Raw genomic sequence first — 16,655 nt, 5'->3', positions numbered from 1 at the left:
CAAACCACTTGCACTTACATTAAGACATCAGATCAGATGCAAACCATTTTTTGTTTTCTCTCATCTGTTACTCACGAGCAGGATTTCTCGGTCGTAAGTACTCTGCATTTGGTTTTTATGTGATGAGCGTGCTCTTTTACATGATTAATTTCATTAAATGTCCAAGTAGTATTTCACCCTGAAAACGAAGGATAAGAAACATCAGCTGCTTCCGAAATCGCATACTGCGTACTGAGTACTACATTTGAATTTGAATGTACTACTCGACCATTAGAAAAGTACGTTCTATATAGTATGAATGTGGGTAGTATGATTGGAATTCGGACATACTACATCCGCCATGTTGACATTGTCACGTGACATACGTCGTCACAACAGCGCGTAAATTTAAAGAGCCCAGTCTACTGAGCGAACATCGGTGATGTTTTTCGTTATTCTTACCGCTTTCGTCTGCGTTTTTACATCGTTTGAATTAACAATTCAAAGCAGGCATCGGTCAGCTGTTCCCAGATCATGCCTTCGTTGACAACTCGTAAATCCTTTACTAAATATAAATTTAGCTTTTAATTTTCTACCTCAGAATAACAGCAGCTACATCTGTGAACAGAATGACAGCCTGATTTTATGTAAGGATATAAAGTAATTTATTGTAATAAATGAATACAAATAAAAATACACAAAAGGAGCATAAATCAATTAATAAACTTGAATGATTAGACATACACACACACACACATATACACAAATACATTAGCGTCTGTAGAAAGCAGCCTTAACAAGCTGAGGCACAGCCTCTGATCGATAATGATAATTAAACATATTTTTAAACTCAATTTACAAAATAGTCTCACCAGTTTACAATGTGTAAAACTTTAACAAGTCAGTCGTTTACTTGGATTATGTTAAACAAGTACTCTTTAACCACAATGAACAGCGTTTATCCATAAGGTACTTACACTTCAAAACAGCGGCGTCACGATTTTCCGTTATTTTCGAATAGGAGTATGACGAGTCCTCTCCCGTGGCCTCATGGGATAGAGTAGTGTCCATCCTATGCATACTACGGAATTCGGGCGGAAGTAGTAGGCCATCCGCGTACATCTCGCCTACTGTTTTTCGAATACTAAGAATTCGGACATACTACTTGCTTCGCATTCTGTTTTTTATAGTATGGAAGTATGCGATTTCGGATGCGGCTATCATTTTAAATAGAGGAGATTAACCCTTTTTATGGTTTTAGTATAGTGACATTTTTATGGCAGTTATGGCAGCATATACCTAAATTGTCATTATTATATCTAAAAAATCTCACTCTTGTAATACAGTAATGAAAAACATTCTGTCCAGATACAGTGATTCATATTTATAGAATTCAGATCTAATTTTCTAAATGAAATATAAAATCTTAAGTCATTTTTACAAGTACAAGTACAATAATGAAACCATGATGATGATATATGATATTATATATAACAATACTGATGCTTACAAATACTGTACAATGTTCTTTAATAATATACTTTGCATTTAAAACAAATTATATCTTTACCCAGTGTATATTAATGATAACATATTTATCAGTTATCATGTTTGTGTGTGTGTGTGTTTGTTTGTGTGTGTGTGTGTACACACACACACACACACACACACACACACACACACACACACACACAATAATAGTAGTAATATATTATTTATCTTTTCTGCTTTTTTGTGGTGAAATACAACCAGGACATTTATTAAAGGAAAACTCCCCTATTTTTGAAAATAGACTCATTTTCCAACTCCCCTAGAGTTAAACAGTTAAACTCAACCGCAAAATGATTCTATTTTTAAAAATAGGGGAGTGTTCCTTTAACATTTATCTTTCATATTCACTCACATGTTCAGTGTGTGTTAAGTTTGTAAGGTTTGGTTCACATTATGAATTTTGCTGTAAATTATATACATGAGTGTGTTAATGTCAGTGTTTGCATGCTGTCATCAAAACTCCTTCCGTGTTTGCAGAATGTATGCATTCCTCAGTGTTGTGTATGTGTGCATTTGCTGGACTTCGATTACTTCTGCTTTCCTCAGTCACTCTCTTTTTCTTTCCCTCCCTCCTTCCCTTCTATGGCGGACCTCATGTATCTGTGATATAAAGCAGCAGAGGATTGGCATTACACAACCACACACACACTAACACCCCCCCCCCCCCACCCCCCAATCTGATCCCTTTAGAGCTGCACTTACCCCAGCCTTACCCTCTTGCCCCTCCGTCTGAGTGAAAATGATCTGTATTATTAAGCCTGGCGAGGGTTAGCACACCACTAAACAAGAATAATGTGTGTGTGTGTGTGTCTGGAATCAGAGCACGACTGGCTCGTTGAGGAGAAAAGCTTTCCTTTATTGGAGTGTACTTGAAAAGACAGGGATTTTAGTTGCTGAGAGGGGGGAAAGGAAGATTAAATGTAAGAACATGAGTTTTATTTTGTTTAAAAAACTCATCCAGTAAAATCTTGATTGTTTCTAAGTGGAGTAAGCTGCCAAACTGAGAATGTGAAGTTGGGCCAGCAGTGATGTGATTGTGTATCACCTCATTGCAGGGATATCCAATATTTCAAGGCTACTGTTGCATATCCAATTTTTTTACATTCAGAACTAGAAAAAAACTTAGAATAAGAAAAATATTGTATAGAAATGCATCAAATTCATAACAGTCATAACAGAACTTTGAATAATTTTCAGATGTAGATGCATGTTGTCGGAGAGAAATGCTAAATGATAACAACAAAATGCACTTTAATTTCGGTGTGAGGGATACAGAATATCGTTTGGATATAGTTTTAGAAATGCTTAATAAAAATAATTGAATTGCATTTAAGATGATTGATCGATTTAGTTTTTAACTTCTTTTATTATTTTTAAACAAAAATGAATGACTGTTGTGAGTGTCAGTTTATTTGTCAATTTCAAAAGTGATTACATTACATGAATACATTGATAATTGTTTGCCTTGTTTTATTTTTAAGTGGCACTCCTGTTTCCCATTAGCATCTGTCCACATTAGGCCTCTGTCCTCATCTTCACAAGGTAGAAGCAATTACGAAAATCCATTTGCAGCGAGATTAAACATTGTTTGTGCCAACCACAGTATGTTTTGTGCAATGAATTATAGCCAACCAAGAGCATTAAACCATCAAAATTCAAGAAACACATACTCTCAAACTATAAAGACAGGTCTGTGTTGTGTTCGTAATTTTAGTTTACAGTAAACAATTTTGCTTCTGTTTCGGGTCGGTAGCTAATTCCGATGAAAATCCTTGCCTGGAGCAGAACCAGTTGAGCATCACTTTTCAAATACTCTGTCCACCTCAATCTTGTTTGTTGAACTCCAGAAGCAAGTCACAAGCTCTTATGTTCAGCAAAGCACAAATTCTGCACTAGGTGGTAGTGGTTCTTATCACCATGCTAATCACATGCGGCTCTCTGTAATAAAGCAGGGATGCATATCACTAATGCAGTACAGTCATGCATCCCTGGCGATGCCTATCTTGTCTAATACTTCTAGCGAGTAAGACACACAGGAAGAGTTGATAGAAGTAGAGCGAGTGGATTGGTTCCTGGTGGTGATAATGAAATTGCTTCCGTAACAGATTGACACTCTCTTTTACAATATTTGTAACTTGAATTGTGTTTTCGCTAGACTTTGTAGTATTTTATGATTTTCCTGAATTTGTGAATGTTTATCTAATTTTTTCTTGCAACAAAGTTTAGTTTTGCCCAATTCTTCCTTTTTCTTTTTCTTTCTTCTTTTTTTTTGCTAGTGTACCTTAAAAAAATTATATATGCACAGTTTAGGATCAGAACGTTTTTAATACTTTATTAATACTTTTATTCAGAAAGAACACATTAATTTGGTCAAAAGAGATAGTAGAACAATGTTAAATAAAGATTTATATTACGAAAGATGTTACAAAAGATTTATTTTGCAGTATTAAAGAATAATATTTAGCAATATTACCATTTTGCAGTGATCAAATAAATGAAGACTTGGTAAGGATAAGATACTTTTTTTAAAATCTGTAAAAAAAAAAAAAAAAAATACAGTTTTTGTTGACAATTAGCTTAAAAATCTCACTAATTGTCAGTTTGAAATGAGCAAGGAAAATACTATTTTCTATAGTATGCCCCATTTCAATTTTCAGGCCGAGGACTACAGACTAATGTGTTTTTTTTTTTCAATGCCTTGATGATGGGCCACTTCAGTATTTTGTCACACTCTGAGAGCTTGGCCATGATTTGTCTGGTTGTGAATGAGAGGAATGTGCAGACATTGGCTCAGTGATCTCCAGGCTACTGAGAAGAAGCATTTGGCACAACGAGTGGCAGGGAAGTGAGCAAGTTTATTAGAACCTCTGTGCAGGACTGCTCCAAGACCCCTGCATGGCACACCATATGGAGCTCATTTCTTAACCACACAGTGGTAGTCTCCGTTAAAGTCTGTGCCCTTCCTCAAGCTCTTTAGTGGTGCAGCACCCTGTGACCGTCATGACATTAGATTAAGTGCCCCCCTTGTTTCATACTTGTTTAATGATCTCATATGCTTCATTCATTGTGTGCAGGATGAAGGACAACAGCCGCAAGAACAACGTGTTTGCTCAGTTCCGTAAAAATGAACGGGACAAGCAAAAGCTCATAGACACTGTGGTCAAGCAGCTGAGAAACCTCATCGCCAGCAACCAGGCCTGAGAAAGCCATCGCATCAGCACACAGCCCCACGTCCTGATGAGTTGCCACCAGACTGCGTGGACTTTGCTTGCACACCTCCATTAGTTGGATGTTTAGTTTTTTTTCCTACACCAACACTCGCACTATCATGCACATATACAGACGCACCTCTCTGAAAGGTGCGCCTGCTAAACCATCCTGTGCCTGTGTGATATCCATGTCTTCCTATGTAACTACCTGAACAGATTAAGGACAACACAAATCACATATTGTTCTTTAAAACAGGTTTTGGTTGCCTGTTATTGTCTTGTAATGAGTGTCAAAAGGACTGTTATCATTTTTTGAATGGACAATACTTTAAAATAATAATTTTCTAATTTTTGAATTTGACATCTACAGTTACACTGTAATTTTGGATTTTACTTAAAGTGCTGAAAAGTTAAAGGAAAATTGGAACACTAACTAGACAAAAAATATCAAAATTTCTAACATCTCAAATTAAAAGGGATAGTTCCCCTAAACATGATCATTTACTCACCCTCCTTTCATTTCAGACCTGTATGACTTTATTTCTTCTGTGGAACACAAAAGACGTTATTTTAAGAAATGTCTCTATTTCTTTTGTCAATTTTTTTTATTTTTATTTTTTTTGATGTATTTTCTTTTGTGTTTTACAGAAGAAAAAGTCATCCAGGTTTGCAGCAACGTGGATAAATGATGACAGAATGATGATTTGATGAACTATCTATTTAATATGTGTGAGAATACAAATGAATATTCTCACAGATGTGTCAAGGGTTCATTTGAGAGCTGATTATAAGTGAAGTTTTACTGAGTTCTCAATACAGGGAATCTGGTTACTGCTCTTATTAATTTTTTATGTGTAGTAATTGTATACTAGACATATTTCAGCTTTAGTCTGTTACAGCCTTAAAGCTTATAGCTTAATACCTTAAAGAATAACATCTGTGTGGCAGTTTTGGAGAAGATTAGTTTACTGTTGTCATGAAAATGACTAGGTTAAGATTTTTTTATTTTTTAAATATGCAAAATAGAGGCTTTGGTCTCTTGTATTCAAATTGCAAAATATATCAGCTAGCATTCAATGCCAAAACTGACTTGAGGATGTGTAAGGGAAGGGAAACCTATTATAATGGCATAGAGATTAAGAGAATTACAAGAGCAGGCTAATGATGTCAGCACATTTATTTTCATTTACAGTCATGTGAGTTTATGTACACCACTGTACATTAAAACTAATATAAATTGCTTTTAGTGTTTACGCAGTGTAATCTTCCCATATTTTCTCTGATTGGAATGAGGGTGCAATATTACAAATTTATTTTCAAACTGAACTGAGAGTTTTTAGGAGATTATTGTGTTTAAAGGGAGTTTTCTTTTTCTTTCTTTTCTATTTTTACTGGTACAAAAGATGTATGTTTGAAGCCTGTTCCTTACAATGGATACAAAACCATAAAACTATAAAGGGAATTCCTCATTTTTAGGGACAGAACGTGCGCCATGTCAAAATATGTTTTGGATTCAGCTCTTCCTGTCTGTGCCTTGACTTTTTTTTTGTTTTTTTCTCCCCTGCACAACACCCGTTCTTGGACGTATGAGCAGGGAATGGACATGAGTTAGCGTGTAAAAGCCAGCACGCATGAGAACATTCAGCCTTAGCAGACAGCTCTTATTGTAGAGCACAATTATAACTACAGAGAGAGATGCACTGTACAGATTGTTATATTAAAGCACTAATGAATATTACAATACTAATAAATTCAGCAAATGCCAACAAATAAGTAATAAATGTATTTATTTAATTTTCTTTGCATCTGAATTGTAATTTTAACAGCATTTAACTTTCGTTTTTTTGGGGAACGGGTCATTAGATTTATTTATTTTAATATTCGGATGCTATTATAGTATTCATTATCATTTTAAATTTAAATGTTATTCTTTTTTAACATTTTCATTTTAATTTGTAATATTTCTTTGTGATTTGACTTTGATTATACAGTATTGTTCAAAATAATAGCAGTACAATGTGACTAACCAGAATAATCAAGGTTTTTCGTATATTTTTTTATTGCTACGTGGCAAACAAGTTACCAGTAGGTTCAGTAGATTCTCAGAAAACAAACGAGACCCAGCATTCATGATATGCACGCTCTTAAGGCTGTGCAATTGGGCAATTAGTTGAATTAGTTGAAAGGGGTGTGTTCAAAAAAATAGCAGTGTGGCATTCAATCACTGAGGTCATCAATTTTGTGAAGAAACAGGTGTGAATCAGGTGGCCCCTATTTAAGGATGAAGCCAACACTTGTTGAACATGCATTTGAAAGCTGAGGAAAATGGGTCGTTCAAGACATTGTTCAGAAGAACAGCGTACTTTGATTAAAAAGTTGATTAGAGAGGGGAAAACCTATAAAGAGGTGCAAAAAATGGTAGGCTGTTCAGCTAAAATGATCTCCAATGCCTTAAAATGGAGAGCAAAACCAGAGAGACGTGGAAGAAAACGGAAGACAACCATCAAAATGGATAGAAGAATAACCAGAATGGCAAAGGCTCAGCCAATGATCACCTCCAGGATGATCAAAGACAGTCTGGAGTTACCTGTAAGTACTGTGACAGTTAGAAGACGTCTGTGTGAAGCTAATCTATTTTCAAGAATCCCCCGCAAAGTCCCTCTGTTAAAAAAAAGGCATGTGCAGAAGAGGTTACAATTTGCCAAAGAACACATCAACTGGCCTAAAGAGAAATGGAGGAACATTTTGTGGACTGATGAGAGTAAAATTGTTCTTTTTGGGTCCAAGGGCCACAGGCAGTTTGTGAGACGACCCCCAAACTCTGAATTCAAGCCACAGTACACAGTGAAGACAGTGAAGCATGGAGGTGCAAGCATCATGATATGGGCATGTTTCTCCTACTATGGTGTTGGGCCTATTTATCGCATACCAGGGATCATGGATCAGTTTGCATATGTTAAAATACTTGAAGAGGTCATGTTGCCCTATGCTGAAGAGGACATGCCCTTGAAATGGTTGTTTCAACAAGACAATGACCCAAAACACACTAGTAAACGGGCAAAGTCTTGGTTCCAAACCAACAAAATTAATGTTATGGAGTGGCCAGCCCAATCTCCAGACCTTAATCCAATTGAGAACTTGTGGGGTGATATCAAAAATGCTGTTTCTGAAGCAAAACCAAGAAATGTGAATGAATTGTGGAATGTTGTTAAAGAATCATGGAGTGGAATAACAGCTGAGTGGTGCCACAAGTTGGTTGACTCCATGCCACACAGATGTCAAGCAGTTTTAAAAAACTGTGGTCATACAACTAAATATTAGTTTAGTGATTCACAGGATTGCTAAATCCCAGAAAAAAAAAATGTTTGTACAAAATAGTTTTGAGTTTGTATAGTCAAAGGTAGACACTGCTATTTTTTTGAACACACCCCTTTCAACTAATTGCCCAATTGCACAGCCTTAAGAGCGTGCATATCATGAATGCTGGGTCTTGTTTGTTTTCTGACAATCTACTGAACCTACTGGTAACTTGTTTGCCACGTAGCAATAAAAAATATACTAAAAACCTTGATTATTCTGGTTAGTCACATTGTACTGCTATTATTTTGAACAATACTGTATATATCTTATATCTTTTTTTTTCTTTCTTTCTTTTTTTTTAAGTTTTAGTTAAAAATAATGACACCTGTCCAGATGTGCACTAACCACAGGTCAGTGGCTCTGATAGCCTTAAAAAGTTTAGGTCGGTTAGTTTGCCTTAACAGAGATGGAACTTTTGCAACAAGGTACAGTATGAATGTATACATACTTTGTGGACTAAATGATTTATACTTGCATCTTACCAGTTTTTCTGTGATTGAATGAATTCATTCTCAGTCAAATAGTGTCATCGTATGCCTGATATATGAAATATGAAAGCATTGCGATGAGCATTATGGTGGTCAGTGACTTTTTGATGAGACCTTAGATGACCTAGAGCCACTTGATGTACACAACTCTTTTCTCTTTCCTCTTTCCTCACACACTTATCTTACTCCAGCTTCAGCCTTTTCATTGTGACACAAAACCTGCCTTAACCAATTTTGTGCAATCACTGTCCCATCATGCAGTGAGAGATGCCCCCTGCCACCACCATTTATGTCTGTGTGTGGAGAACGTTACTGAGCTGGGACCACACCACAAAGACATTTTCCTTTTCCGCTTCTTCATTCTCTCAGACGAGACACCGTGGCCCTCCGGGTCTGTTGGTCTCCCACATGTTTTGGGAGAGATGGGCAAAACAAATCTTTTGGGGCTCACTTGAGCGCGACAGGCTTTTTGTTGGGGTTCAGGAACCGAGCAGTGCCAGCTTCAAACCGGATGATGAATCCTGCCTCCTACTGCCCATCTCACTGCCCGTCTCCCTCCCTCACGCCCCAGGACCGATGGCGAAATTCGGAAGTTCTTGCAGTTACGGTCCTTTTGAGCCAAATGTAAAACTGAAGATTAATTGTTTCTCATTACTGCCCAAGATAAAGGACTTGTTTGAAAGATTTATACTTTTGTCATATAACCCATGGTGAGGGAATTTGGTGATGCAGTCGCCTGGAAAGTTTTCTGTAACACTTCATTATGCTGTAATTTTATGCTAGACGTTCACAGACAATGGTGACTTCACATCCAGTATGAGTTCATGATGACTTGACCAAGCCTGACAAAAAAATAACAGGCATGGTACAAAACTACAGTACATGTACCTGCATTCAAAAAGTTGACGGACAGTAAGAATTTTTCCCGACAGGGTTGCATTAACTTTATTACAGTTTCATACACCTTATGTCTGGTTGAAGAGTTTTGTGTAAGTGTTAGAGAGATGGAAAGTGACGACAGAGATCAAGATCAGTCATCACATTTACTGTACATGTTGTTTTTTGCAATGTAAAAAGATTGTCCTGTGTCCTCTAACAGGCAATTACAAAAAAGAAGACTGATGATCTTCCAGAAACAGATATACCTCTTGAAATAGAAATCTTTTTTTAAATCACATTTTACATTTATATGCAAGTACTGGGAAATACTAATGAACTAAATGTGCATTTACTAATTATAACATTGAGCGTTGTTAGCACTGTATATAGCTAGAATATTTAGATTCTGAGAAGTCCAAGTTTGTAGCTTGATTGATGTAAAGTATAAATTCCCATAAATTAAATATGTTGCCCATAATTTTATTTTCCACAAAACAATTGTCAGCAATTTCAGGGTTTTTTGTTTTGTTTTTCAGAACATGTCAAGAGATCATGCTATTAGCAAACATGTGGGAATATCATACTGTATATGCTTGCGTCTGTTAGGTATCCAAACATTTCATGAGGCAGACCATGTGTTTGCATCACTCTGGACAGTTCAGTATCATCTTAGAATATGGTCAAAATGTTAAAACCTTGATGGGCAACCAAAGATAAATGGAGGTGCAGAGTTTATAGAGTTTTACTAACTCCTCCATTAGCAAAGACATTGAAAGTATCTATTAAAAGTGGCCATGTTTCGTGTGTCCCGAGCAGCAGAGGACAAGTGAGGTCACGATCTCACTACTGTATCAATATCCAGAGAGACAACATTGCGTGCAGAGGAGCATAGAATAAACATTTGCCCAGAACAGAAAAGAAACAGAATTGAAACTGACGAAAGCAGATTGCCAGCGATGGCGGAGACTGATAGCATGTCAACCATTGATCTTTGTCTCTTACGGAAGAGAGTTAAAAATAACCTGCATGTTTATATGCCTTTATATAAGTTATTGTTCAAATCTGTGAGTGTGTTTGCAAATGGGTCAGATGAAAAAGCAAAAGAGGGAAGAAGAGTTTGCATAGTGTCTGCCACGGCTTCATATCTGACTGATTATGGAAATATGGAGATCTGTGAACTAATCTCAGTCTGAGTCTTTCTCTTTATGCCACAGTTTATCTGTTCACTAGCAGAACAGTGACCAACAATCACTTGGCAAACTGATCAAAGCTGTATCTGATGTTGACTGCATACTTATTTTTGCATTGGGATTGCTGAACCCTAGGGGGAAAATCAGACTCAAAAATGTGTATTAAATAAGCAATGTGTCAAAAAAATGTCTACACTTTTAATTAGGGAGTTGTAAAGAGGTACATCAAAACCTGTTGTTGCCTGTTCCACTGGATTTGATGTAATGACATTTAAGATTGGAGAAAAACATGTTTATATATTGTTGTATTGATTTGCATGTAACGTGTATATACAGCATTCAAAAGTTTTGGTCAGTAAGAAGTATTATTATTATTATTATTTAAAATAAATTAATACTTTAATTCAGCAAGGATGCATTAAATAAAAACTGACACTAAAGACATTTAAAATGCTACAAAAATTTCAAATTCGAAAATGCTGTTCTTTTTAACCTTATTTTCATTAAATAATCCTGAAAAATGCCATAGTCTGTTTTTAACACTGATCATCTTGAGCATCATATTTTAATGAAGTATATTGGTATATTCGGTTAATTTTAGTTGAGGGGAAAATCTCAACCTGACAATATGTATATTTGATTTCCTGTACATCAATATCGAGATTCACAGGAGACAACCCGATTGTTAAAAGAGAGAGAACTGACAAGACAAAAGGTTGTAAGTGAAAGTGAAGTGAGAGTGTGGGCGAAGATGGAGTGATAAGGGAAGAGGGAAGAGACAGCGAGCGCCCGTTCTCCTCTCCTCCAATGAAGATGGATGGCAGCCCACCCTCGCTCTCTCAGTGCTGCTGGGAGCTTATTGATGGGCTCCGGGAGCCAAAGGTTACAGAAACAAAACTGGCTTCCTCTGTGCATGCTTGTGTGTCCTCCCCTTAAGTCAAGGCGTTTGGGAGGGGCTCGGGTTTAATTTGAACACTGACAACGAATTTTGTTCAGGGATGCTCATTTACTTCAAAAACTTCTGACTCTTGTCATGTTTAACAGTTAACCTAGACGAGTGACTTTTAGGACATTAAGCAGGGGGAAAATGAGCAACCTGTTTAGTTCTGACCAAAATAAAAATGTACTGGAAAACCTAACGTGCGTATTATCCGGTTGAACCAGTCTCACGCTAGAGACAAAGGACCTGGCATTTGGATTCTTCCCTCTTTTAGACTAAATTGGATTGAATGACTGCTTTGGAATGTAGTTGCTAGGAATTTAGGTTAGATTAGATTTGGACTCCCTTAGTTGTCAGATTCTTTTGGGTCCTGTTACTGTCCAAATGCTGATATCTCTATTTTAGATGATTGACCTGAAATCTAAACCTCTCATCTTAAACATAATGTGATTTAGGGTTTCAATAACAAATTTGAATAAGAGACTTCATGCCAAAGCTGATGGGTATGTCAAAATAGGTTCATTGTCTCCTGTTTAAACTGCTATTTATACCAAAATTACTCGTATCTTCTTCTTCTTAAAAAAAAAAAAAAAGGTTTTCAATAGTAAAACATGTCTGAATGCAGCTTTTTGCCATCAGAGGAATACATTTTAAAATCTATAAAAATAGAAAAAATATTTTAAATCATTATAAACAATTATTTGCAAAAATCAGTTAATCGAGTTTAAGGTTGGATTTTTTTTTTTTTTTTTTTTTTTACCTCAAGTAGAAGTTTTTAGAGCAAGGTTTATTCCTAGAGGGCCAACGTCCTGTAGATTGTAGCTCCAACACACTTGCCCAGATGTTTCTAGCAATGTTTCTGAGATTAGCTCAGCTTCAGGTGTGTTTAATTTGGGCTGGAGCTAAAGTCTGCAGAAAAGTGGCCCTCCAGGAGAAGGTCTGGCACAAGATATACTTTTAAGAGGAGAAATGTTCTCTTTGGTTAACAACATGGCCTCAGCTGGTGTAGACACAACATTTAAAAATGATTTGCCCAAATGGACATTGTTCCTGGATCAGTCTTGGCTCATAATTTCAGCAACAATCTTCTTTGATTTTTAGATGGTCATTAGGTTTTGCGTCGTGAGTCTACAAATAGCTGTGAGATACTGAGTCACTGAGTGTGTGTTGTTTGTCTTCTGAGGCATTGACTCTTCTGTGGAATTGTGTTCTCCTTATGTTTCAGAGTCAGAGTCACTTCAGTTACAACCTTTCGATCTCTCTCACAGATGTTTGTAAGGCAGGGGATCCGACAGGGATCTAAACGAGAGCATATGCTGGCTAAATGAAAAGAAGCAAACAATGATGATACATTCAAACATCATGTGTTCTGACATACTGGCAATATTAAATAATCAGCTATCAGTTATTATTTAATCTATTCATTTTATGTTATTATTATTATTCATTTGTTTGAGGTATTTTATTATTGGACAGTAGAGTTTGGGACATTTATATTAATTGTTTTCTAATAATGTATATTATAAATGATAAAATTAGTTATAATATGTAATCATTTCTATAATACGAAAATACTAATACTAATTTGATTAGCATTAACCCTGAGAAGGATTTTAGTTCATTTGTTCCTGTCTTAGATATCGTACTACTGAAACTCACAGTCTTACAGCAAAACTGAAAGGGATCCACAAGAATATAGTCATTTCTCCCTCATCTGTTTCTTCTCTCCTCCATCTGTTTTGAGGTACAGGAATGTGTCTGTCATTAATTAGCAGGTCACAAATGTTCTTGGTTTCCCGAAGTGAGGAGGTTTCTGGATTTCGCCACATAAAAAAAAAAAAAAAAAATTATATCAGTGCGTAATTCTCATTTACCAGGAAACAAGCTAAAACGTGTGCATTCAGATGAACGGACATATATAAACAGTCTGGAGCAGGGTGTTCCCCTCTGAGAGAACATACAAATACTGTAAATGATCTCACACTTCGCTGATGTTTTTATAAGTAACTTATAAACAGAATTTAGATAAAGTTCTCAAGATAAGGTTTTCAAGTTTAGCAGGTATTGTGGCTTCACATGTTGAAATAGTTTGATGCTGGTGATCAACAGTCAAACGATTTTCGATAAAAACTTTTAGGTCTGTTTATCTTTCTCAAATTACCCAGTTGATATTTGATATTCCTCTTATTTTCTTTATGGAAATGAATCATTAACTACTGTAACATTCATTATTTATCGGTTCTCTTTCTCTTTCAATTTTAAGTGTCATTGATTTATTATCATTATTATCAAAGTATCATCTCTACCCCAGAAAATCCCTGTAAAAATGGTTTTATGGGTTAACTTTAAGCTATCTTATACCACACACACACACACACACACACACACACACACACACATATATATATATATATATATATATATATATATATATATATATATATATATATATATATATATATATATATATATATTATTATTATTATTATTATTATTATTTTATTTTATTTATTTATTTATTTTTATGTCGGCAAAGTAGCTTGGGATACTAGAACTTTAATATAGTTATTATAAGTTTTAAAATGACCCCTCAGAGGACCCCAGATGATGCTAACCCTGAAACTTCAAACAGAACTAAGATATTAAGAACTAAAATATTGCTACAAGTGTGATTGCATATTATAATAATTGCTGTTAATAATGTTCATCGTCTGATTGACTACGTCTTGTATTAATTTTTCAGAAAAATCCTGTCTTACGCACATAAACTGACAGTCACCACTTATAAGCTACTACTAAGTATTGTAGAAATTTAATTTTCATAAAGTTGCTTTGTGATGATTTGTATTGTAAAAAGCGCTGTACAAATAAACTTGAATTGAATTAATAATGTACCACCATGCCATCTTCTAATACCAGAAACTTTGTCACAGTGTTTTTTTTAACAGTGAATTTCTGGTAAACACAGCTACCAGTTTTTTTTATAGTAAATTTCTCTTTCTCATGTATGCCTACGTCATACTTACCTGCTTTCATTTGTCTGTCTCTCTCAACTCATCTGACCTTGTCTTTCCACTCTTTCTTCCAGTGAATCGATGCATCTCTACTCTCTGGGTTTTCTGCGTCTGCCTGGAAACTCTGACACATCCGATCCTACGCTGAAAATAATGCAGTATTCTGCTTTTAGATTTGATCTCATATAAGAGACAAAAATGAACATAAAATAAACTTATTTACAGATTTCACCCTCACCCCAAACCCTATTTTGGAATCTTTTAGTTTTTGACGGTATTTTACATATTTAAACCATTTCCCCAATTTTAATTTGAGCCTCAGACACATCCACCAATGCACTTCAGATGTACTTTTTATTTAACCAGGTACTCCCATAGCAAACTATCAAACAAGCTAGCCTCAAATTATACATTTACATTCAAATATTCATTTTAAGAGGCAAAGAACAAAGTCATTCAATATCCCCAGAACAGGCTCAGGGTGACAGGAGGACATGAGAAACAACTTGACAGTGTAAATATGAAACACACATTCTGCATTTTGTTGTTAAATAGACCCCAGATGGACCTAGAGGCAACCTTGGTTTTGAGTTAGTGTGGGTCTCACATGTCCTTTTGAACTGTGCCTGTGACTTGTGATGCTGCGGTTGTGTTACAAACATGTTCCAATTGTTTTTTTTATTTTTTTATTATCCCAAGTGAGTTTGGATTTTTAAGATGTTTGTGTGTAGTTCCTGTTATGTTGTTTAAAATGCTGGGTCCTTGTGTCTTCATGTCTGGCTTTTGTGCCTAATTTTGTGTTTATTCAGTTGACACCAGAACAATAAAAGTAGGCCTACAAATGTCAAGGTGTTATTTACTGATGATATACATCTCTAGTGCTTAAAGTTTGTAATACAGAGCACAAGTTATATGACCACATTTCTGAAATACCTTATATTATGTATTTGTATTATTTTTATGGAGATTGAGACCCAATTCTCATTCTTTTAAAATAATTTTGTAGAGAGTGACTAAGATGTTCTTCTTCTTCTTAAAAAAGAAAAAAGTTAGTTTTTTTTTTTTTTTTTTTTTTTTCACAGGTGGGTTTTGGGTGACAGTATTTTCATTTTTGGTGAATTACAGTATATTTATAACGCTGTTTCTGGGCCTTAATATCACAAGAATTATCTTGCTAGTGTGTTCCCTTTTTTGTCCCTTAATGAGTCATGCATTAATGCAAACGTTCAAATCTTGTCAGGTTTTGAAACAATAGGCAACATACACTTGCCAACTTTGTAATTGTTAAATGGGAGAAAAAACAAGCATCATTTATTAAACAAGTGAGGATCACACACTACCTTATTTTCAAGTCATTCTGAACACAATTATTAAAGATGCATGAAAAAATTAAAACAAATTGTGTTTTAATAAATGCAAAGAATATCAAACATATGTGATATCCTCTGACCAGATGGAATTATAGTCTGATACTAAAACACTGTAGTCTGTGTCCGTCATACCTGTATACAGTGACTTTTCTTGAAATCTGTCTCCAACTGGTGGGAATCTGCAGATTGGCTCTGACTTTTGGCATATAATGCTCACTCTGTCCAGATTTGTAATGTTGGCAAAAATCTGGACAAAATTTATGTAGTGTATTCCCACCTTTAGTTAGAGGCTTTTTGTTGGCATTTTACTTCAGATATCCACTAGTGGACAGTAAATAATGATTCCTGCCATAAATCAGTAACAGAAGTACATAAATTAAGAACTAAATCTGCAATTTCAGTACGCAAATACTATTGTGCATATTTGTCAGTGATGAGGACCTCTCATTTAATTCCATTAAAGGATAGATGCCATGTGTCTCTTCTTACTAATGGAAGGGAAAGAACCGGATTGACATGATTTCACTGAGTGTCAACACCAGGGAAGCTTGCTGGTGTTCTTCCCCTCTGATTCACCTGGTCTCTTTAAGCCAGTGCTAATATTCTATTGGAACGTACTGGAAGGGTGACGGTTTGATGAAGCTTGGTTACATTTATACATACTGCAAGGTCTTA

General features: G+C 35.6%; 1 protein-coding gene and 1 long non-coding RNA gene across 4 annotated transcripts in view; both read left to right on the top strand.

Annotated features, from left to right (window-relative positions):
• Positions 1-6,533, top strand: part of LOC128017096 (exocyst complex component 6B) — an 83,655-nt gene extending 77,122 nt beyond the window's left edge. For all 3 annotated transcript variants that reach the window (XR_008184365.1, XM_052602287.1, XM_052602288.1), the window contains one exon: positions 4,605-6,533. Coding sequence is in view for 2 of the 3 variants with exons in the window: in XM_052602287.1 (XP_052458247.1) it covers positions 4,605-4,731 (127 nt within the window). In the remaining variant the exon portion in view is untranslated. The remainder of the gene's footprint in view (positions 1-4,604) is intronic.
• Positions 1-16,256, top strand: part of LOC128017103 (uncharacterized) — a 148,841-nt gene extending 132,585 nt beyond the window's left edge. Inside the window, exon 13 of the long non-coding RNA XR_008184367.1 lies at positions 16,247-16,256. This is a non-coding gene — a long non-coding RNA (uncharacterized LOC128017103). The remainder of the gene's footprint in view (positions 1-16,246) is intronic.
• Positions 16,257-16,655: the final 399 nt, after the last annotated feature.

The sequence above is a fragment of the Carassius gibelio genome, chromosome A7 (assembly GCF_023724105.1).
Source record: "Carassius gibelio isolate Cgi1373 ecotype wild population from Czech Republic chromosome A7, carGib1.2-hapl.c, whole genome shotgun sequence".
Taxonomy (NCBI): Eukaryota; Metazoa; Chordata; class Actinopteri; order Cypriniformes; family Cyprinidae; genus Carassius; species Carassius gibelio.
This window is presented reverse-complemented; position numbering and strand designations above follow the sequence as displayed.